This window comes from Mauremys reevesii, linkage group 3, assembly GCF_016161935.1.
Source record: "Mauremys reevesii isolate NIE-2019 linkage group 3, ASM1616193v1, whole genome shotgun sequence".
Lineage (NCBI taxonomy): Eukaryota > Metazoa > Chordata > Testudines > Geoemydidae > Mauremys > Mauremys reevesii.
The window spans coordinates 27041795-27064465 of record NC_052625.1 but is presented as its reverse complement, the minus strand read 5'-3'; the positions used below and the strand labels follow the sequence as shown (position 1 = coordinate 27064465).

The following is a 22671-nucleotide window of genomic DNA, read 5'->3' as shown; positions in this document are numbered from 1 at the left end:
CGCCGCAATGGCTACTGCCCCGGCTGCTGTCGAGGGGGAATCTGTAGCGGTGGGAGGGGACTTTGCTTCTATTTTTGCCGAGATCGAGGCCCTGGGCTTGACCCCAACCACTGAGAGAGTGGAGCCCCTCCCCCCCGCCATTGGAGGGCCTCGGTATGGGCGATTGCTATCTGGTGCCCCCACTTCTCCCCTTCCCTCTGTCTCAGGTGGTTGCCCCTGTTTTGGCCTCTGCAATGCCCCCGGCCCTGACCACCTGCCTGGCCGCGACTGGTAATCTGGCTGATGCCACCGTGCCCATTGTGGTGGCGGCCGATGCTGAGTGGCCAGGCAGTTTTCGCCTCCCCTCAGCACTGTAACGGTGGGTGCCTCATTTAGTGAGGCACCTGAGGCTAGCGCTGTGGAGGCACCCCACTCCCTTGCTGTCCCTTTAACTGCCATGTCGGGTCAAGAGGCACCGTGCTCCGGTAGCTCTGCCGCCCAGGCCCTAGATTTTGTCCCCGTTCCCTGCCCCGACCCTGCTCCCATCCTGGATCTGTGTCCTGTCCCTGTCCCTGACCCTGTTCCAGCCCTTGTTCCTGTCTTGACCTCTCCTCCCTCCCTCCTTTTGTTGTTGCCGCCCCCAAGGTTGCCTCATTTTCTTTTTATACAGGCCCCCAGGAGGCAGTTTTTGTTTTTCCTTCTCCCAGCCCATCTGGGGCTGCAGTCCTCCCTCCGCCATTGTCTTTGGGGCCAAGTGTTGCGTCAGGTGGCGTGGTGCCGGACGGATGGGTGCTGCAACAGGGCTTTGATCCCTGCATGCCCGTCTCTATAGGCCACAGGGCTGGCAGGGGGATCCAATTGGGAGATGCCTTGGGGTCCGTAACCCCAGTCCCCATCGTGCAGAGGAGTGAGATGCGCTCTTTCTTGGAGGACACTCGTGGCTCCAAGAACAGAGTGCATCTCGCTCTTCAGTGCTGGGGCTATTTCCATCTTGTTCTCCAGACCATGAGGGCCATTATGGGGGAGGGCAAAGGGACGGGAAGCGGGATCCTGCAGCTTACCAGCGGATCCGCGGCTTCCGTGACGCCCTGCTGGCTTTCGGGGTTGGTCATGGTTTGCTGCGGGGTCCAATGGGTGCCACTAGCGCCCCAGACCGTGAGGATCATCCCCAGCCCTCTTTATGTCGCTGTCCATCTTTGCCACTTTGAACACCCGCGGGCTGTAGGTCAGGTCTCCGCATGTGCCAGGTGCTCTCCTTCCTTCGGGAGGGGGGGTACTCGGTTATTTTCCTGCAGGAGACCCACACGGACCCAGCCGCCGAAGCGAGCTGGCGGCTGGAGTGGGGGGACGGGGTCTTCTTCAGCCACCTTTCAGCCCGTCAGGGCAGGGTGGCGACCCTGTTCTCCCGCACCTACAGCCCGAGGTGCTGGGGTTTACCAAGGTCATGCCGGGTCGCCTGCTGCACCTCCGGGTTCAGATGGAGGGGCTAACGTTGAATCTTGTCAATGTCTATGCCCCAGCATCCGGCCCAGTGAAAGTGTGCTTTTTTCGGCAAGCGTCCGCCTTCCTCAGTACTTTGGATCCTCGCGAGTGCCTGGTCCTGGGTGGAAATTTCAACTGCACCCTCGAGGAGCGGGACCACACGGGGATCGATCCGAGCCCGGCCGCTGCAGACATCCTCAGGGAGATTGTAGACCACCACCCGGACGATGACTCTACGTTCACTTGTGTCCGGGTGGAGGGACACCGGTCGAGCCACTCCCGGTTGGATCGCATTTATTTTTCTCGATGTCATCTCTCGCAGGCCCACTCCTCCAGCGTTCAGCCGGCCCCATTCTCGGACCACCATTTGGTGGCCGTGATGGCCTCTCTTTCTTTGGAGAGGCCGGGGCCGACTTATTGGCATTTTAATAACAGCCTGCTGGAGGATGTGGGGTTTGTGGCATCCTTCCAGGAGTTTTGGCTGGCCTGGCAGGAACAGAGGCGTGCCTTTCCCTCAGCGCGGCAGTGGTGGGATGTGGGGAAGGTGCGCACCCGGCTCTTCTGCCATACCCATACCCGGGGTGCCAGCCGGCGGAGGGATGTGGTGATAGAGCAGTTGGAGCAGGAGGTATTGGAGCTGGAGAGGCATCTGGCCACCAGCCCCGGAGATCCACTCCTCTGTGGAGCACACTGGGAGAAGCGGGAGGAGCTCCGGGCCCTTGACAATCTTCGGGCCCGGGGTGCCTTTGTACGATCCCGCATCCATCTCCTGCGGGAGATGGATCGCGGCTCCCGCTTCTTCTACGCCCTGGAGAAGAAGAGGGGGGCGAAAAAGCACATCCTCTGCCTCTTGGCAGGGGATGGCGCCCCCCTCATGGATCCAGTGGAGATGTGCAAGAGGGCCAGGGCCTTCTACGCTGGCCTTTTCTCCTCGGATCCAACCGACGCCAATGCCTGTGGAGCTCTTTGGGACGGACTCCTGACGGTCAGCACGGGCGACCGAGACCAGCTGGAGCTGCCTCTCACTCTGGCCAAATTCTCAGAAGCCCTCCATCTCATGCCCACTAATAAATCTCCTGGCATGGACGGGCTGACCATGGAGTTCTACCACGTGTTCTGGGACGTCCTTGGCCCGGACCTTGCCATTGTCTGGGCCGAGTCCTTGGAGAGCGGGGTCCTCCCTCTTTCGTGCAGGCTCGCCTTATTGCTCAAGAAGGGAGACCTCCGCAATTTCCCGAATTGGCGTCCCGTCTCGCTCCTCAGCACGGACTATAAGGTTGTGGTGAAGGCCATCTCGCTGCGGCTGCGGTCCGTGCTGGCGGACGTGGTCCATCCGGACCAGACCTACACCGTCCCAGGCCGTACCATCTTTGACAATCTTTATCTAGTCCAAGATCTCTTGGAGCTTGGGTGTAGGGATGATCTGTCCTTCGCCCTCCTGTCCCTGGATCAGGAGAAGGCGTTCGACTGGATGGACCACGGGTATCTCCTGGGCACTCTGCGGGCTTTTGGCTTCGGACCCCAGTTTGTGGGGTTTCTCCAGGTGCTGTATGCCTCCGCAGAGTGTTTGGTCAAGCTCAATTGGACCCTGACCGCACCTGTCAGCTTCGGGCGAGGGGTGCGTCAAGGCTGCCCACTGTCGGGTCAGCTGTACATTCTAGCCATTGAGCTCTTCCTTTGTCTCCTTCACAAGAGGTTAACGGGGTTGGTGCTCTGTGAGCCGGAGGTGCGGCTGGTTCTGGCAGCATACGCTGACGACGTGCTCCTTGTGGTCCAGGACCTGGATGACCTGGTGCGGGTGGAGGCTTGTCAAGCTGTTTATTCAGCGGCCTCCTCTGCCTGGGTCAACTGGGTCAAGAGCTCTGGCCTGGTGGTCAGGGCCGGGTGGTGGGTGAGCCCCCTCCCACTCGCGCTTCAAGCCATTCGGTGGAGCGCGGGTCCACTGCTCTATCTTGGTGTTTATTTCTCGGCCATGCATCCGCCTCCACCGGAGAACTGGCACGGTTTGGAGAGCAGGGTGACTGGGCAGTTGTGGAGCTGGACGGGACTGCTCCGGTGCCTCTCCCTCTGGGGGAGAGTGCTGGTGCTTAACCAGCTGGTCCTGTCCATGCTCTGGCACCGACTCAACACCCTGTGCCCACTCCCGGTGGTCCTGGCCAATCTCCAGAGGTTGGTACTGGAGTTTTTTTTGGCAGGGACCGCACTGGGTCTCTGTGGGGGTTCTCCATCTTCCCTTGGAGGAGGGCGGACAGGGCCTGACATGCATTCACAGGCAGGTCCACGTCTTCCACCTCCAGGCTCCGCAGAGACTCCTTTATAGTGCAGGTGGCTCGGCATGGAGCACATTGGCACACGCCTTCCTCCACCACCTGCAAGGGCTCCGATACGACCGGCAGCTCTTTTTTCCTCCATCCGGGAGGTCTTCCGCGAGACCTCTCCGAGCTGCCAGTCTTCTACCAGGACCTCCTCCGGACCTGGAGGCTGGTTTCAGCAACCAGGTCCTTTGTGGCCACTGAGGGGGTTGATTTCCTCGCGGAGCCCCTGTTACACAATCTCCATCTTCGTGTGCAGGTGGCGGAGTCCTCCTCGGTGTGCCGGAGGTTGGTCCTGGCGGGAGTCACCAAGATCGGAGACCTCCTGGACTACGACCTGGGGAGTTGGGTGGATCCCCAGGTACTCAGTGGGCGCATGGGGGTCTCCACCCTTACGACCCCCCGGCGTGTACTTCAGGAGGTGGAGGCTCGGTTCTTCCTTGAGCGGGTCCTGCGAGAGGGTGAGCCCCGCCTGCCCCTCACTCCGGGCCCTCCGGACCTTTCCATCGGCCCCCTGCCCCGTGAGCCTCCCCGGCCTTTCCACTCGCATACCTTAAGCAGGCTGCATGTCATGCAGCTGGTTCGTTTTCAAACTGTGCCACGGGACCATCTGTACACGCTCGTGCTGCACACGCTTCACTACCCCACCCTCGTGTCCCGCCCAGCCACCAAGTGGCGGGACCTTTTACCAGCAGCGGCCAGTTTCTATTCCATCTTAGTCCCGCGGCCCGCTGGGGATATCAGCTGGCGGCTCCTGCATGGAGCTGTGAGCACGGGCGTGTACTTGGCGCGGTTTACCACTATCCCTGATGCCTGTCCCTTCTGTGGCATGAGGGAGACCCTGGCGCACACGTACCTTCACTGCGCCAGTCTGCAGCCCCTTTTCCGGCTCCTCCAGAACCTCTTATTGAGGTTCTGGCTGCACTTTTCCCCACATTTATTTTTCTATGCACACCCAATCCGAGGCCCCACGAAGTCGCGGGACCACCTCGTCAACCTCCTCCTCGCTATGGCCAAGGTGGCCATTTGTAACACCAGGGAGGGGAGGTTGGCAGAGGAGGGGCCTGCAACTGTGGGGCCATTTTTCGTTCTTTCATCCATTCATGTATCCGGGCAGAGTTCCTCTCGGCAGCGTCCGCCGGCTCTCTCGATGTCTTTGAGGAGCAGTGGGCACTGTCCGGGGTTCTCTGCTCGGTGTCCCCTTCCGGTTCCTTAGTTTTGGCCCTTTGACCCCCACAGACTGTTCCTGTTGTCGCCTTTGTTGTCCCCCGAAGTCAGTTGGGTTCTGGGTTTCGTGGCCCCTCCCTAGGCTGGAGGAGGGGCTTTTAGCTAGCGCTCGCCCACATCCCGGTACTCAAAAGGACTATCTTCTTATATCCTTCTGGCCTGAGTCCGTCACAATTGATAAAGGTTATATGCATGAGGGTTAGTAAAATGGTGTGAAAAAGTGTCAAAATCTTACCAAAACAACCAGTTGACCAATTAAATTCTTCCCTCATTCTCCCGACATTTTGCATTGGTTTTGGATAAGTTTTAAAAAAAAAGTGTCACCAACTTATTTTTCCAACCATTTCAAAATGCATGCTCCATGTTAAATAACTAGCTCTTCAAGTGCCCCTTGGCACTTGATGGCCAGATTTCTGAGTAGAAGCAGATTCTCCGTAAATTTAAAGAACCCTGTGAATTATGGTGTTTCAGACACAGTATGTTCTTCTGTAATGAATTATTGTCAGGTGCTAGTTTGGATCATATGATCATACCGGACAAAGTCTTCAAAATAATATGTACAGATATTTACAAATCTAACACCTTTATTGCTATCGCACCTGAGCACCTTATACAATTAAACACATAATAAAATATCTGCCTTTAAATTATCAAGACGATTCCCTGTACAGTGTAGAAGAGCACAGCTCCGCCCCCAGTCCCAACTATTACATAAATCCACAGGTCAGTTAACTGCTTGACCAAACAAGTACATCTTACATATTATGGTGTGACTATCTTAAATAGATTTTGATCATAGATAACATAAGGTACAATACTAACTGAGAGTTTTCTTTGATTTTGCAAATAAGAAGTTTAAATGCACATTTTTTTATCTTTCAGGTTTACTTTTGGAAGATAATCCCTCCATTCGTGCCATCACTTTAGGACATGGGCATATACTAGTGGGGACCAGAAATGGAGAGATACTTGAAATTGATAAAAGTGGCCCCATGACTCTGCTTGTTCAGGTACAATACTAGTATTCTTCATCAAATAGGTCATAAGAATGCAAGAATTCGTAAGATTTCCCCAATTGCTCTCTTTTTGTTTTCTTTAATACTGTTGGTCAGTTATTTGCCATCCCTCCCTGTCACTGTTCATTCAGAAACTGATGTACAGTAGGACCTTGATGATTCATACTGAGGAGTTGGAAACCTGTTGTGAATTACTGAATTTTGAGGTGAAAAAACAAGTAAGAGCCCACTAACTTTGAGTACTATTGAGTCTTTTCATTTACTTTAATGGAAGCTGGATTAGGACCTATGGAAATATATATATAACAATAAAAACTAAAAAGCAGGGCTTTTGCAACACAAAACGTAATTTGTTCATTTTATTTTGACAGTTTATTTATGCTGAAATCATATAGCATACTAGTAAATATTCTATATTTTATTTTATAATGTTAAGTTTTAGTAAACTGACAGCTCACTACAGCAATCTGCTATTACATCTTTCCTGAGAAGTGGAGAGGCAACTATTTGTGTGATTTATAACATCTATGGATTTAACAAAATATTTAACAAATTTCTAGTATATGTGCCCCTTGAGATCTCTGATGTTGTTTTGTTTTAATAACTGTACCAACTTTGCAGGATAGCACTCCTTTTATACTGAAAATTGTTTAAGCTCTCCTTTTGTATGTTTGGGTTGTTTTTTTTTAAAATTCAAGTATGGACTTTATTGTAATTTGATCCACTTTTTGGGAGTTTGAGCCACTTTTTTAAAATAAGACTTCAGTTAAAGTAATCAAAATGTTTCTTTGTTTTATTTACATTCTATTTTATTAAATCATAGATATATCTAAAATGTCTAGTGTTTTTACAAAACTTTATTTCTTATCTGTAATACTGTTGTATGGAATTAGTTCCAGGCATGTAAAGCAACATTGCAGTTTCTGCTACTTGTGTGATAGCCATAACAACATGGGGTATGAGCAGATGTATTTTGTACTTGAGTTTTAACAAGAACATTTGAAATGATAATCTTCTCATATATTTCTGCTCTGACAAATGCTAATGAGTTGTGATACTAAAATTATATGAAAATAACCTGAGTTCTGTGGTGAGTTCTGCTGATAAAGAAAATATATGTGGTGACTGCATCTAGCATAATAAAGTTATATAGAAATAATTGTTATAATTAGTCATCCAGACAAAATTACTGTTATTCATATATCAACTCAAGCACAAATAGAAAATATGTAAGATGTGATCAAGATGTCCTGATGAACCAGTAAACATTTGTTGTTTTAGTGGAGTTTTTCCATGTCTACAAAATGCAAATTGCTAAACTGGAGTCCATCATTTGCAGTAATAGGAAATGAGCTGACCTTGTCCTTCAGTAGACTCATAGATTTGAAGGGACCATGGTGATCATCTAGTTTGACCTCCTGCATCACACAGGCCATAGGACTTCCCCAAAATAATTCTTAGAGTATCTTTTAGAAATATATCCAATCTTGATTTTAAAATGGTCAGTGATGGAGAATCCACCACAACCCTTGGTAAGTAGTTCCAAATGGTTAATTACCCTCACTGTTAAAAATGTATACCTTATTTCCAATCTGAATTTGTCTAGCTTCAACTTCCAGCCACTGGATCATGTTATACCTTTCTCTATTAGAGTGAGGAGAAAATATTAAAGATTTGATCTCCATATATATGCTTACAGACTATAATCAAGTTACCCCTTAATCTTCTCTTTGTTAAGCTAAATAGATTGAGCTCTTTGAGTCTATAACTGTAAGGCATGTTGTCTAAGCATTTACTCATTCTTGTGGCTCTTCTCTGAACCCTGTCCAATTTATCAACATCCTTGTTGAATTGTGGGCACAGTATACCAGCAGTGGTCACACCACAGCAGAGGTAAAATAATCTGTCAACTCATACTCAAGATTCCTCTGTTTATGCATGTGAGAAAAATCACTGAAAAGGTATGAGGAAGAGGTAGGTAGCATGGAGTGCTCTTTACTACAGACCTGTCTCCTTTTAGCCAAATTAAAATCTTGGTTTCTCTTTCGACATTTGACACCACCACCAGCGTGCCTGTCATTCAGGCCTGTAACTTGGGCAGCATCTAGTACTGGAAAGCTGTATCCAAACTGGAGAAAATCCAGAGAAGAGCAACAAAAATGATTAAAGGGATATAAAGATTGACTTATGAGAAAAAATTAAAAGAACTAAACAATGACTAATACCAGATCAGAATCCTGCAGAATGCTTAACTTCCATAAACGTCATTGAGAATGTTGCCTATGTTAGGATCTCATAACTGTCTCCTGTACAAGTATTGAAGGGTGGAAAAGAGATAATTTGTTTAGGATTGTACAAAGTTTACACCTAGTAGTGATGGGCTAAAATGAAGGAAGAGTACATTTAGGCTGATTATCAGGGGCAGGACCTGACAGTAAGTTCTCTTAGGGTTTATCTATACTTGGGTTGGAGTTGGGGAAGGGGGGGATGACTCCCTGCTCAAGGACACATATTTGAACTAGTTCTGATTGAGCTAGTGCACTAAAAATAGTGTAGTCACAGCAGCTTCAGCAGCAAGAGGGTTTAGCTACCCAGAATGCATGCCCATCAGAGACACTAAGAATGTACTTGGGGCATCTAGTTCCTCACATTGCCATGGCTGCATTTTTAGCCCACTAATTTGATCAGAGCTAGTGTGTATGTATGTCTCCTTGTGCTGGGAATTTATATCTCCATCTTGGAAGTGTAGACATACCCTTCCTTAGAATGAGAAACATCTTCTGAAGGAGATGGTGGAAGCCCTGTTATCTGAGACATTTAAAAGATTAGACAGAACACTAGAAAATGCACTAGCAGAGGGATGGCCTACAGACATTAAAAGGTGTTATCCATCCTTAACTTCTATGACTTTCCTTAGGGGCATATGGAAGGAGAAGTGTGGGGCTTGGCAGCTCACCCTCTCTTGCCTATCTGTGCAACAGTGAGTGATGATAAAACACTGAGAATCTGGGAACTTTCCTCACAACACCGCATGTTAGCAGTGAGGAAACTCAAAAAAGGTAACTTTCTCCTTTGACTGTATATACTGCAAGAGTAATAATAATGCACTGCATTTCTATAGTGCCTTCCATCTGTGTCTCTTAATGCATTTTACAGACATAAATGAATTAAGTCTCTAATATCCCTAGTAGGTTGATAGGGAATAGGAGCATATAGAGAATCTGGGACACCGAAGGGGTGATGTCCCTGACATAAAACAGGTCTGTGGCAAAGGAGGGAAAAGAACCCATTTCCCCTGACTCTACAAGTCCTATGTTTTAACCACAAAATCATTCTCTCCCTCTAAGGATATTTTAAAGCCCACAAATTGTTTATTGTTCTGCTTTTAAAAGTTTTCTTACCAAGTTACAGACAAGATAATTTTCCATGTGATAAAAAGTATCAGGATCAGGATCCAGTGGCAATGTGAACTTTATATTTTATTCCCCCACTTCAACTTCTGGGCAGCTGGTCGATTGTGGATATACATCCTTCCTCCTCTACATAAAGCAGAGAGTAACTGTTGAAATGGTGCCCCCTGAAAATTCCAACAAATAATAATTATGCAGTTAGACTGTCTCATTAAGGTTAGGAGAGTATGACTATGCTCCAGTCAGAGGTGTGATTGCAGTTTAGCTAGGCCAGTGGTTCCTAAACTGGGGTTCGTGAACCCATGGGGGTTCACGAAATGTTACAGGGGGGTCTCGGGAACAGATTCCCTAATGGTGGACGGAGCTGTCCCTAGGGACCACGGGCAGCACGGGGCCAGGATCCCAGAGCCGTTGGACTTCCAAGAACTAAGAAGATCAAAGCAAGCATATCTATTACATTGAGGAGAGTTAAACTTCAAGACCTCCTTGTAAGAAATGGAAAGGGAGGTGGATATTTTTTGCTGTTTTTAAAATTAAATAGGCAGCTACTATTGTTTTTTTAAATTATTATGAAGAAAAAGTTTAAGGTTTGTTGTAACGAGTGTTGTTTGCCTGGACTGCTCAAGACCTGAATGCTTGTGTAGGAAGAACTCTTTGAGTTGGCTTCTTAAATACCTTCATTTTGTTTCACATCTGATGCTCCTTGATGAAACATAGGAGCCTTGTTTTATAACAGGCTTATTCAAAGTGATACAAACTATGAAAGTGAGATTTTGGAAGAGTGTTGCCATTTTCATAATGTTATATAAATACTGTAATGATAAATAATAATTAATAATAGTGTGTAATAAGCATGTCATAAAAACAAAATTTATATTTCCAGGATCACTGCTTTTATAATTTATATTCAGGTAAAGGAGAAAATCCCTGGAAATATTCATTTTTACTAGGGGGTTCGCGAGACTTGACATTTTAGTGAAAGGGTTGCACAGGTTGTTAAAGTTTGGGAACCACTGAGCTAGACATACCCATGGTAACTTTAATCTACCTAGCACAACTACAAATAGTAGTGAAGATGTAGCAAGATGGATTCCAGCATAGGCTAGTAACATGAGTATATATGAGTGTACAGCCTGTGCCATGGTCCATGCCACCACATCTTCACAGCTATTTTTAGCTATACTGGTTATATTAAAGGTAGTTTCAGTATGCCAACATGATCTGCAATCACACCTCTGATTCCAGTGTATACATCCCCTAAGAAATGATTAATTTATAGACCTTTTCTGTGGGGAGACCTTCTAGCTGCAGATTATTGCTGGTTTCCTCAGTCCAACATTATAAACAATAAGGTGTTTCTTTTGAATTTCTTTTCCAGGAGGACGATGCTGTGCTTTTTCTCCTGATGGGAAAGCCTTGGCTGTAGGGTTGAATGATGGGAGTTTTCTGGTAGTGAATGTTGATACTGTTGAAGATATGGTCTCTTTCCACCACAGAAAGGAAATGATCTCTGATATCAAATTTTCACGAGGTGCAGTCAAAGGATAAAATAAGTTGTTTTTTGGTTTTGTTTTCAATAATAGACTTAAAATGGAATGTTAAGAGGGCGAGTTTGTTTTACATGTGAACCATGGCTATTAGGTATTTTTCATTCTGATGTGTTTGTACAGAGTCCATCACAATGGGCCCCTAATTCTGACTGAGGTGTTTGAGTACTACTGCATTAGAAATAAGAAGTAATAATAATAATAATTAATATCAAGAATACTCACATATACTTTAGTTAACTTGGATTTCTTTCTTTTACAGATTCAGGAAAATATCTGGCAGTGGCTTCCCATGATAATTTTGTAGACATTTACAATGTGCTTACCAGCAAAAGAGTTGGCATCTGCAAAGGTGCATCTAGCTATATCACACACATTGACTGGGACTCAAGAGGTAAAATTGTTGACTAAATATGTGAATTTACAGTAAAAGTAAATGTCAAATGTGTGCCTGTTCTAGTTATGATATAGAAAAACTGCCTCATAATATCCCTTTGTTCCTGAAAAAATGATCTTATATATCCCACTTTCCAACTGCAATTCATTTTTATTGATGGAATGCATACTTACATATAACATCTGTGCTGAAGATTGTGGTACTCACTTAGAACATCTAACTAAAATGTCATGCATGAATGTAATGTTGCTGTTTTTCTTTACCTGATGCTCTGTAGTTGCATGCTAGCAACACATGCTGAACATCTATTCCACCTCTCATGACTGATTTCCTTCTTCTTCTGTTCACTGAGCACTACGTGGCATTTATTGTGATGAAGCCAGTCAGAGAGCATTACCAAAATCATACCATACTGTGATACAAGTAGCCTCATTTTCTTAATCTTTTTCAAACGTAGATATAACTTTCCATGGATATGCCACTTTTAGTTCCATCTCCCTGTGTGAAATTATAATAAGGATTTGCTGTTTTAACAAGTAATTACAAAAATATTTGCCTATTATACTGAAATATTTTAATATTTCACAATGGCAAATTTTATGAATTTTAGCTGTGTTTTGCTACATGCAGTTGCACAGTCCAACGCTGGTTAAACATAATCTTTTTCAACTCTATCTGTTGAACAGTCTTTTGGTAATCGAGCATCATGTTTCATAATACTGTACAGCTCTAACTTTCTGAAAGGTTTTTTAAAAAAAAGTTTTGAATAAGTAAGGAAGCAAAGACTGGTATGCATTCCTGTCTATGGGGATTTGTGACTGTGGGAACTTTCCAACAAAAGGAGTAGTACATTAAATAATTTTGATCATAGTCATGTGGACATCCAGGGGAATGTGCTGACCTACCAGTTTAAAAAGACTTAAGTATGATTATTGTTTATTTAGTCCTCTAATTTTTTAGGACTTTTTTGCCCTTTTCTCCCTGTCTCTTACCTGGCATCAAACTGACCTGTGCTCCTGATCAAGGAGGGCTGGATACCTCTTTTAGAAGCCTGCTATTGTTACTTCTGATTTGGTTGGATGAGGCTGATGCAGTTTGAAAGTGAGGGACTTCTGATCTTATCATATAAGCATTCAGGTTCTGAATTATGATCCTATCATATAAGCGTGGTAGATGGCAATATACTCTCCAGTTTTAAATCAGCTCTTCAATCCTTAAATACTAGAATCCCTTCAATTAAGCCAATTCCAAACAGTTATTAGTTATTAGTTATGAGCTACCTCCTCCCCTTTCTAACTTCTCCAGTCCACTAACTGGATCAATTTACTTTAAAATATTTCACTTTCTGACTCTTTTATACATGTGCTTTGTACAGTACCAGACACCCACCTCAGTACTTGAGGCTCAGGGATGAGAATAAAACAAAAGCATTAAAATAAGCTTCTTTAATATTGAAGTAGGATCAAAGAGAACATGTACAAATTTGCAAATTATCCAGCATACCAGTTGTGTCACATCAATTCTCTGGAACAACAACTACTGAACATTTTCCCACTTTGAGGATTATGACTGACATAAGAGGAAGTGAAAAAAGACAGTGAGTGAATCCTTTTCATAGGTACAATTCTAGTGAAGAAGTGGAATGTTGTACTTACACCAAAATCCCCCTTTGCAATGTGGAAGGGAGGGTGTAGTCAGCAGAGAAATAGAAGTGATATGCAGCATATATATTTTAATTTCTCTTCGTCAGACTCTACTGCAGGTCAGGCTCTGTGCATTTTGATTAGAACCTGGGCCAAGAAAATGTCACTCTTAACTAGTTAAGCTCTTTGGAGCAGGGACCATCTTTTTTTTTTCCTCCAGTTGTACTGCATCTAGGAAAATGGGGTCCTGGTCAATGACTAGGGCTCCTTGGCACTATGGTGATACAAACAATAACAACTTGTTTTACAATACCTGTACATCAAGTTGTGGGATATGATACATATATGACACTTCTCGGGGCACCCGGGGCAGTGAGTCCTCCTTCTTGCCACCTGCCTCCATCGCAAGAGAATCTTGTCTGTGCTAGCTGGTGTTAGCTCCACCCATCCAGCCTGTCAGCCACTCAAGCACTCTCCTCTGGGCTATACCAGCCTGCCTTTGCCCTGCAGGTTCACAACAGATATGCCCCAGCATCCAAGTCTCTTCAAAGTGTCCTTCTGTGGTGTCCAGCCCACAGAAATGCCAGATTCTCTGTTTCCAAAGGAACAGTGTACCCAGTTTTACCTCAGCCCACCGTTCCTGTATCACACACAGCACTTGGGTTCAATTATAGTAAAACAAAAGGAAATTTATTTAAGTAAGGCTAGAGATTGAAATAGAAACAAGTGTGAATGATGGAAACAAATGGTTATATACAAAACAAAATCATAAAACGTGAACTAGGGCCTATGCTCATCAATAATTGCTTTTCCTATTTAAGGCTTTGTCTATACTACAGAGTTTTGTCGATGCATGTTATGCTAACGATCAAAAACCAGTATAATTACATCATTTGTGCTTGTTCACCTAATGCTCCTTCTGTCAGCAGAGCACATTCACAGTTGGTGCTCTAGCATCAAGAGAGAGAGCAGTGCACTGTGGGTGGCTATCCAACTGTGCTACTCACCACCTTCTGCAACTAGGAGTTGTGGGAAGGTAAAATGGATTGCAGTCTATCATGGGTGCAGGTTCAACATCCATGATGCAGTTTTTCCGTCGCATCATTCCATGGGCTTCCAATTGCATTTCATGGCATTTTCCATCAGTCCCTGTTTACTGTGTGCCCACCATCTCTGTCTAAAAAGATGGATCCTACACTGCTCCCTACTGTTGTGGTCTCTGTTATAAACATATCACGGCTGCTATGCAGTATATCGTGAGCACCTAATCTAAATAGGAATCCGAGGTGTCTGACCTGCTATGTGCCATGGAAAGAAACACCACCAGATTATTTTGGGCATTCATGGAACAGCTGCACCTGGAGGACCATTATTTTTGGGCTCGAGAAATAAGCACTGAGTGGTGAGATCACATTATTATACAGGTCTGGGATGACAAGCAGGAACTGCAGAACTTTCAGATGCGGAAAGCCACCTTCCTGGAACTGTGTATGGAGCTTGCCCCAGCACTGCGGTGCAATGACCCCAAATTGAGAGCAGCCCTCTCGATGAAGAAGTGTGTGGCGATTGCTTTGTGGAAGCTGGCAACTCCAGACTGCTACCAGTCCATTGCAAATCAGTTTGGAGTCAGGAAGTCCAACATTCGGGTTGCATTAATGTAAGTGTGCAGGGCCATTAATCTTATTCTGCTATGAAGGACTGTGACTCTTGGCAGTGTGTGTGAAATACTGGATGGCTTTACAACAACAGGAATCCGTAACTGCGGTAGGGTTATAGATGGCTAGCATATCCCAAATTTGGATACCATCTTGGAACGGAGTACATCTATAGAAAGGGGTACTTCTCTATGGTATTGCAGGTGTGTGTGGATCCCCGTGGTCATTTCATTGACATCAACGCAGGGTGGTCAGGGAAAGGTGCATGACACACACATCTTCAGGAAACTGGACTGTACAGAAAGTTGCAAGCAGGGACTTTCTTTCCAGACCAGAAGATTATCCATATGTTGGATGAGGGTTACAAATGGGAGACACATCAGTGCCATGTGAAGATAAAGGGGCTGAGGCAGGCATACCAGAAGCCCAGGGAGTCAAACTGTCACTCTGGTGCTGTGTTGAAGTCCTGTTGCTTCTATAAGGAGTTGGACACCACCCTTGGCGGCAACCCCACCTCTATTGCCAGGAGACCTGGGGATACTTCGGGGATGTGGGAGCTGGAGACAGTGGACAGTGGATTCAACCTAGAGGACAAAGTGGTGGAAGAGGAGGTCACGTTGGAGGACAAGATGGGAGAGGTGACTGGGTCATCCAGTACTGTGGCAAGACAGGACCTCTTCTTGACCCAGGAGGGTTTGAGCCAGTCCCAGCACTCTGTCTCTGGTGCACATGATGCAGGGGAGGAGAACTCTGGTAAGTGATCTTTTTGAGTTGATGTTGCTCAGTTATATGATGTAGAGCTATCCTTTGCTTTGTTATATACTAGAAGTGGGTTAAGGGATAGAAATGTACAAGACTAGCTGTGTTTGTGTGTGCTGGACATTCCCCTGTGCAGCTACACAGTAGGACGGAACAATGTGTTAATGCACAGTGAGAGTTCACTGGAATCCTCAGAGAGATCTCTAGGAAACTTTCCTGGAGATACTCGTCAATCCGTCTGCTGAAAGTTCCTTGGCAAAGCTGCTTTGTTCCTTCCTCCACTGTAGGAAACTTTCCGGCACCAATCGGCAATCATTTGTGCAGGGACCAAAGTTGCATACAGCAAGCAGCACAGGGACCTGGTCTGAAGCTGCACGCATACAGGAGATGCACCCTTGCATCATTGCTTACCCTCAGGAGTAAGATATTGGCTTCAATGACCTGCGGAAAATGGTGGCAGAATTTACAATATTGCCCCTAGTCGCCTGCAGTGATCCCCTTAAAAAAACACCTAGATCGGCGGTCCCCAAACTTTTTCACTTGCTCTCCCTTACCTGGTCCGCATCCCACCGAGGAGCCGGGGTGGGCGGTGAGGGGGTGAATGGGGCAGGACAGGGGAGGGGGAGCCACACTTAAGCCATCCCTGAGTGCTCCTCCAGGATCCAGCAATGGTTGCTGCTCTTCCCACCCCCCAGTGGCAGAGGCCGGTTACTGCGGGTAATCAGACTTCTAGTGTCTGGGCGGTGGGGACTGGGGCTGAAGCAGAACTAAGGGCAAAGTGGCACTCTCTCCCTGTCTCCCAGGGTTGCTGGCCCGGGCCCACTGCACCACCCTAGGGGGGCGCGCCCAACAGTTTGGGTACCACTGACCTAGACTTTTTGCCCCATCTTGAGTGCCCCTTTCCTGGGTGAACTCACCATGGTTAGGGCATTCACTGAGCTGTGTGCTTGCCAGGGACACTGAGAAACTAATTAAAATTTGAAAAGGGGTGCATTTTACTGTTATGATTCGATGCTGTATGTGCATTAACAATCATGCTCTGTTTATTGTTTCTTGTGCTTCTGAAGATATGGCCTTCTGGGGAACCCCCTACACACAAGTTCAGCGCCTCCACCTGATAAGGAAGTGACCAAGGAGGAGCAAGAAGGACATGTTTCAAGAGGTGGTCCAATCCTCAGACCCAAAAAACAAGAACACAGGGCATGGAGAGAGACTGTAAAAGAAAATTAGAAACCCGAAGGCAGAACAGTAAGGAGAGCCAGGAGCAAATTTCAGCCAGGTGTGGATGATAAAAGTGATGGAAGAGATGCTTATGAGTCAACAGTGTGCTCTTGTTGCCAAGAAGGCTAACACCATTTTGGATTGTATATGTAGGAGCATTGCCAGCAGATCGAGGGACATGATCATTCCCCTCTATTCGGCATTGGTGAGGCCTCATCTGGAGTACTGTGTCCAGTTTTGGACCCCACGCTACAAGAAGGATGTGGAAAAATTGGAAAGAGTCTAGCGGAGGGCAACAAAAATGATTAAGGGGCTGGAGCATATGATTTTTGAGGAGAGGCTGAGGGAACTGGGATTATTTAGTCTTCAGAAGAAAAGAACAAGGGGGGGATTTGATAGCTGCTTTCAACTACCTGAAAGGGGGTTCCAAAGAGGATGGATCTATACTGTTCTCAGTGGTACCAGATGACAGAACAAGGAGTAATGGTCTCAAGTTGCAGTGGGGGAGATTTAGGTTGGATATTAGAAAAAACTTTTTCACTAGGAGGGTGGTGAAGCACTAGAATGGGTTACCTAGGGAGGTGGTGAAATCTCCTTCCTTAGATGTTTTTGACAAAGCCCTGGCTGAGATTATTTAGTTGGGTATTGGTCCTGCTTTGAGCAGGAGGTTGAACTAGATGACTTCCTGAGGTCCCTTCCAACCCTGATATTCTATGATTCTATGTTGAAGTCCCTAACCGCACTGTAAACAGAATACATCTGTGCTCAGCCCCCCTGCAGCTGATACAGAACTGCTTGCCATGCCCTCCCCAAAGTCCTCCCACCCATTCCTTGCATCTTTCTGGCTGTCTCAGTTCCTCTGGTTGTCCACCCCTTCAGACAGCTTCCAAAATGATAGCTGGAGTGACACACAGCTATGGGAGCCTATATCAGGACACTGTCCTTCACTGTTATCTGACTTTCCACCAAGTGTTTTCTGTATGTTGTTAATTGGTTTTTAATAAAAACATACTCGCTGAAAGATAATCAATCTTTATTTGTCTCCTACATACGGTGGTTGCTGCTGTGTCTACACTGACACTTGGTCTATATAACTTTGCCGCAAAAAGCTCTACACCTTTCATCGAGGTGGTTTTATTTTGTCGGTGAAGCAGAAGAGTTTTGTCAGCAAAAGGAGTATTGTAGTGTGTACAGCTCCACTGTTTTGTCGACGAAAGCTGACTTTTGTTGACAAAACTCTGTAATGTAGACAAGGCCTAATAAAGCAATTTTTTACTCCAAAGGTTCAATCTTTGGCAGCACTTGCTAGCCCCAAGGAGCTAGAACTCAGTCTTTCATGAAGCACCCCTGCTCATCAAGGTACTTCCTCAGTGAATGGTCCCAGAGTGTCTTTTTCCACCCTGTTATCTACTGAATCTTTATTCACAGACAGGACAACCCCCCTGCTCTCATATTGTTCCTTTTCACTTCCAAGTGGTTTTGATGTTTTTATAGTTTATCTTTGAGGTTTTTCCATTGACTTTTATGGGTTGGTGCAAAGATGGGCAATCAAACAATACATTACATAATTAGCTAGCCAGGGAGGGATAGCAATTCCCTCCTGCTTGAATGGGCCATCACTGAGACGTATGATTCCCTGGTGACTCACTTTTACCCCAAAACTGTAAGGGCATAATTTTCAATATAGTTTCATTATTCTTTAAATATTACCCATACACACATCTCACAATGATTATGAGTATTGATAAGTTGCGAGCTTTCAGTAAAGACCTCATATATTACCCTTCATGGATAAATACAGTGAAAGTGGTGTATTTGGTGTAGTGAGTTTCTCAGGTTTGAGACAGGAGTTGCTTGTAAAGAACAGTGAACCCTTTGCCAGTGGGCACCAGAGAGCCTCGTGTCACAACATGTATAGTGGATAATGCCTGTCTTAAGAATAGGGACACTCTCTAAGAAATCTCTTTAAGTATCTTTACAATTATTTGGAGATGATCTATCTGTCGAGATTTTGAAGGAACACATATGAAAGAATACCACTAGCTCCTTTTTTGTTGTTGATTTTACTCCCCATTATTTCTACTACTGCTTAGAAGATGTAGGCTAGCATTCCTTTCCATTACATCTTTTGCCTTTTCCCTGAAGCTCATGCTGATTTACCCCCTTCCCCTCTGTATTTGTAATGGTCTTGAAAGCAACATGGCTTCCCAAAAGATATTGTCTACTTCATCCACAAGTGATTTGGTCATAGTGTTCAACATAGTAGAAAAGAATAAAATAGATGCTCAGATACTACAGTGATGGGCAGCAATGTAACTCCCCTCCGCCCCAGTAGATAGAATTTCACTCATTATTTTTTGCCATGTAGGGATTATTCTATGACCCTAGTTATGCAAGAAATCAAACTAGATGACCTCCTGTGGCCTTAAAATCTATAGCCTCGTACTGTTCTGCAGAAGAGAAGAGTGAGGGGGGATCTGATAGCAGCCTTCAACTACCCAAAAGGGAGTTCCAAAGAGGATGGAGGTCGGCTGTTCTCAGTGGTGGCAGATGACAGAACAAGAAGCAATGGTCTTCAGCTGCAGTGGGGGAGGTCTAGATTGGATATTAGGAAACACTATTTCACTAGGAGGGTGGTGAAGCACTGTAATGGGTTATCTAGGGAGGTGGTTGAATCTCCATCCTTAGAGGTTTTTAAGGCCTGGCTTGACAAAGCCCTGGCTGGGATGATTTAGTTGGTGTTGGTCCTGCTTTGAGTAGCGGATTGGACTAGATGACCTCCTGAGGTCTCTTCTAACCCTAATATTCTATGATTCTATGACTCCATTAGAACTACACTATTTACAGTGGCCGAGGATCTGATCCAGTGTTTCTTAGTTAATAACTGCTTCCCTTATCAAACCACACTATTTAGATACTGAAAAACCTCTTTTATAATAAATTCCCAAGTGGATTTTTAAAAAATAACTTAGTTTTTTGCCAAATTTTAAATTTGTGGGTGCTGCCTTCAATTTCTGGTTGAAACTTATACTGGAGGGTGTTGGTCCTGATGACATGTGGGCAGACTATCCAAGCAGCACACAGGAAGCTGATAAATATATTCCCAGTCTCTGCCTAGGAGTAAGAAAATGTTTTGCTCCTGCTTGAAGGCTCTAGCACAGGAAGTAGGGGAGGGTGGCAGATTTCTAGTGCTGCCAGAGGTCAGCTATCTTATGTTGTTTTTCCTCCATCAATGTGAAGGGGTGAAGAAGCCTTTCAGACCGTGAGCATCCCAGCTCTTTATCAATCAAGAGTCATTTTATAGTGGCCTACAGGACCCCTGTAACTTTTCAGCAATAGATTTATTTTAGAAATCTGCCTTTCTTGCTGCTTCAGTTATATCATAAAACTCAAACTGTTTATTTTTTTCTGTTTCTCCCCTTCCTGCCCAATGGCTTACTAATGAACCAATCTCTGCAACGACCCCGTTGCCAACTTTGTCCGCATGTCTATTCAAGGGACACCATCATAGAACCTAACCACATCAGCCACACCATCAAGGGCTCATTCACCTTCACATCTACCAATGTGATATATGCCATCATGTGCCAGCAATGCCCCTCTGCCATGTACATTGGCCAAACCAGACAGTCTCTATGCAAAAGAATAAATGGACACAAATCAGACATCAAGAATTGTAACATTCAAAAACCAGTAGGAGAACACTTCTGTCTCCCTGGACACTCAATAACAGATTTAAAAGTGGCAATTCTTCAACAAAAAAACTTAAAAAACAGACTTCAGCAAGAAACTGCAGAACTGGAATTAATTTGCAAACTGGACACCATCAAATTAGGCCTGAATAAAAACTGGGAGTGGATGGGTCACCAAAAAAAGTAATTTTCCCTCTGCTGATACTCACACCTTCTCGTCAACTGTTGGAAATGGGCGATGTCCACCTTTATTGCATTGGCCTCGTTAGCATTACAAAAGTAGTTTTCTCTCTGTTGATATTCACCCCTTCTTGTCAACTGTTGGGAATAGGCCACTTCCACCTTAATTGAATTGTCCTCGTTAGCACTGACCCCCCCACTTGGTAAGGCAACTCCCATCTTTTCATGAACTGTAATATATATATACAGTTTATTGTATTGTATACAGTTTATTGTATTGTATTTATTATATTACTGCTTATTGTATTTTTCACTCCATGCACCTGATGAAGTGGGTTTTAACCCATGAAAGCTTATGCCCAAATAAATTTGTTAGTCTCTAAGGTGCCACAAGGACTCCTCGTTGTTTTTGCTGACTAACACGGTTTGCAGACTAACACAGTTACCACTCTGAAGTAATGTACATTCAGTTTCACATAAGCCTGCCTAATTGTTAGCATACAATTTGGATCACATTTGTAATGTTTGTATTCAAGGATTGTTTGTTATACATTTGTATAGGGCAGTGCTTGAATAGAGACAGAGAGATTTATAACTTTTTTTAAATCACTGTACAGCCATCTTGTAAAATAATCATATATATGATTATTATATGATTATATGAAATCTCACATTTAGGACTTGATCCACCAAAGTGCTAAGCACCTCTGAGGCTACTCAGCACCAGGCGTGACTTGGCCCATACTCTACTGTTTGTGAATAGTATCTAAACAACCATTTTTAGAAACTGAATTTATATTAATAAATGATAATGAATACGTATTTGTGACAAAATGATAAGCATGACCTACAGAGCATTAATATAAATACAGACGGACTGTATTTATATTAATGCTCTGTAGGTCATGTTTATCGTTTTGTCACAAATACAGATGGACTGTATTTATATTAATGCTCTGTAGGTCATGCTTATCATTTTGTCACAAATACCTATGCAGGATGTGCATTCAAATTTTTCATAACACCTCATCACTCAATAAAAAGGGCACTTCATAATATTCCAATCATGTACAAAATAAATAATAAACTTATATTTCACATACAGGAAAGTTATTGCAAGTCAATTCTGGTGCCAAAGAACAACTGTTTTTTGAAGCACCAAGAGGAAAAAGACATATTATAAGAGCTGCTGAGGTATGGATCATACTAATTACATTTTCTGATTACTTCACTCAGTACTAACTTGAAGGTTTTATATTGTGAATGTTGTTATATGATACTGCTGAAAATTAGTGTATTACTTATTTAAATGGCATGTCTACTTCATATTCCTTCCCCTATGCTACCGCACTTCTAAGTTTACAAAGTGCTTCACAGACATTAGTGAATTTTCACAACAGCCCTGTGAAGTAGGCCTTTGTAAGTATTATAACATACAGATGTTACATATACAAAGGTTAATCCTTATAATGGATATAATTAGAACTGCTTAATCACTCAGTATCATACCTTTTATAGCTGCTACATTAGTCTAAGCACTTAACAAACATTAGTATTTCAGAATTAGATCCATTTCAAATACGCGCTTTAATTCAGATCTGATCAAATATTGTAAATATTGTGGGGGAGATTTTCAAAAGGACTTGGCATTGAACTAACTTTTCTCTCCCATTGAAATAAGTTGAAAAGTAGATTAAAAAGTGCTGATTTACTAAAATTCTGACAATAAATCTCAAAATGAAATTACATGAGTGCAACAAACACCAAATTTTCCATCACCTGCAATATCTGCAGGTGCATCCATTTGTTCTTTTAGAAGAAGGATTTATGTGCAAATATATATTTGTGCATTCCAGACAAGTAATTCCACATAATCTCTTTGCATGAATGTGTTTTGTATTTAATCTGTAGGCAGGCAATTTAAGTGCAATTTAGGAAGCTACTTTTAAAAGCGTGTGGCCTCATTTTTAAGGGATGCTGAACACCTGCAACTCTCAATAACTTTAATGAGCGCTGCCAATATTCATCACCTCCAAAAATCTCTAAACAGTTTAAATCCAAATGATAATGATCAATGATCTCTCCCTGGAGAATAACAAATGTATAGCAAAAAAGTAAAATTCCAGGAACTCTACCTTGTAGTATAGCAAT

At 44.4% G+C, this 22671-nt stretch overlaps 1 protein-coding gene across 1 annotated transcript in view; it reads left to right on the top strand.

The window, feature by feature from the left end:
* Positions 1 to 22671, top strand: part of EML6 (EMAP like 6) — a 374873-nt gene that overhangs the window by 275223 nt on the left and 76979 nt on the right. Inside the window, exons 21-25 of the mRNA XM_039531367.1 lie at positions 5883 to 6010; positions 8934 to 9075; positions 10805 to 10957; positions 11236 to 11367; positions 21626 to 21714. Coding sequence (XP_039387301.1) covers positions 5883 to 6010; positions 8934 to 9075; positions 10805 to 10957; positions 11236 to 11367; positions 21626 to 21714 — 644 coding nt within the window. The remainder of the gene's footprint in view (positions 1 to 5882; positions 6011 to 8933; positions 9076 to 10804; positions 10958 to 11235; positions 11368 to 21625; positions 21715 to 22671) is intronic.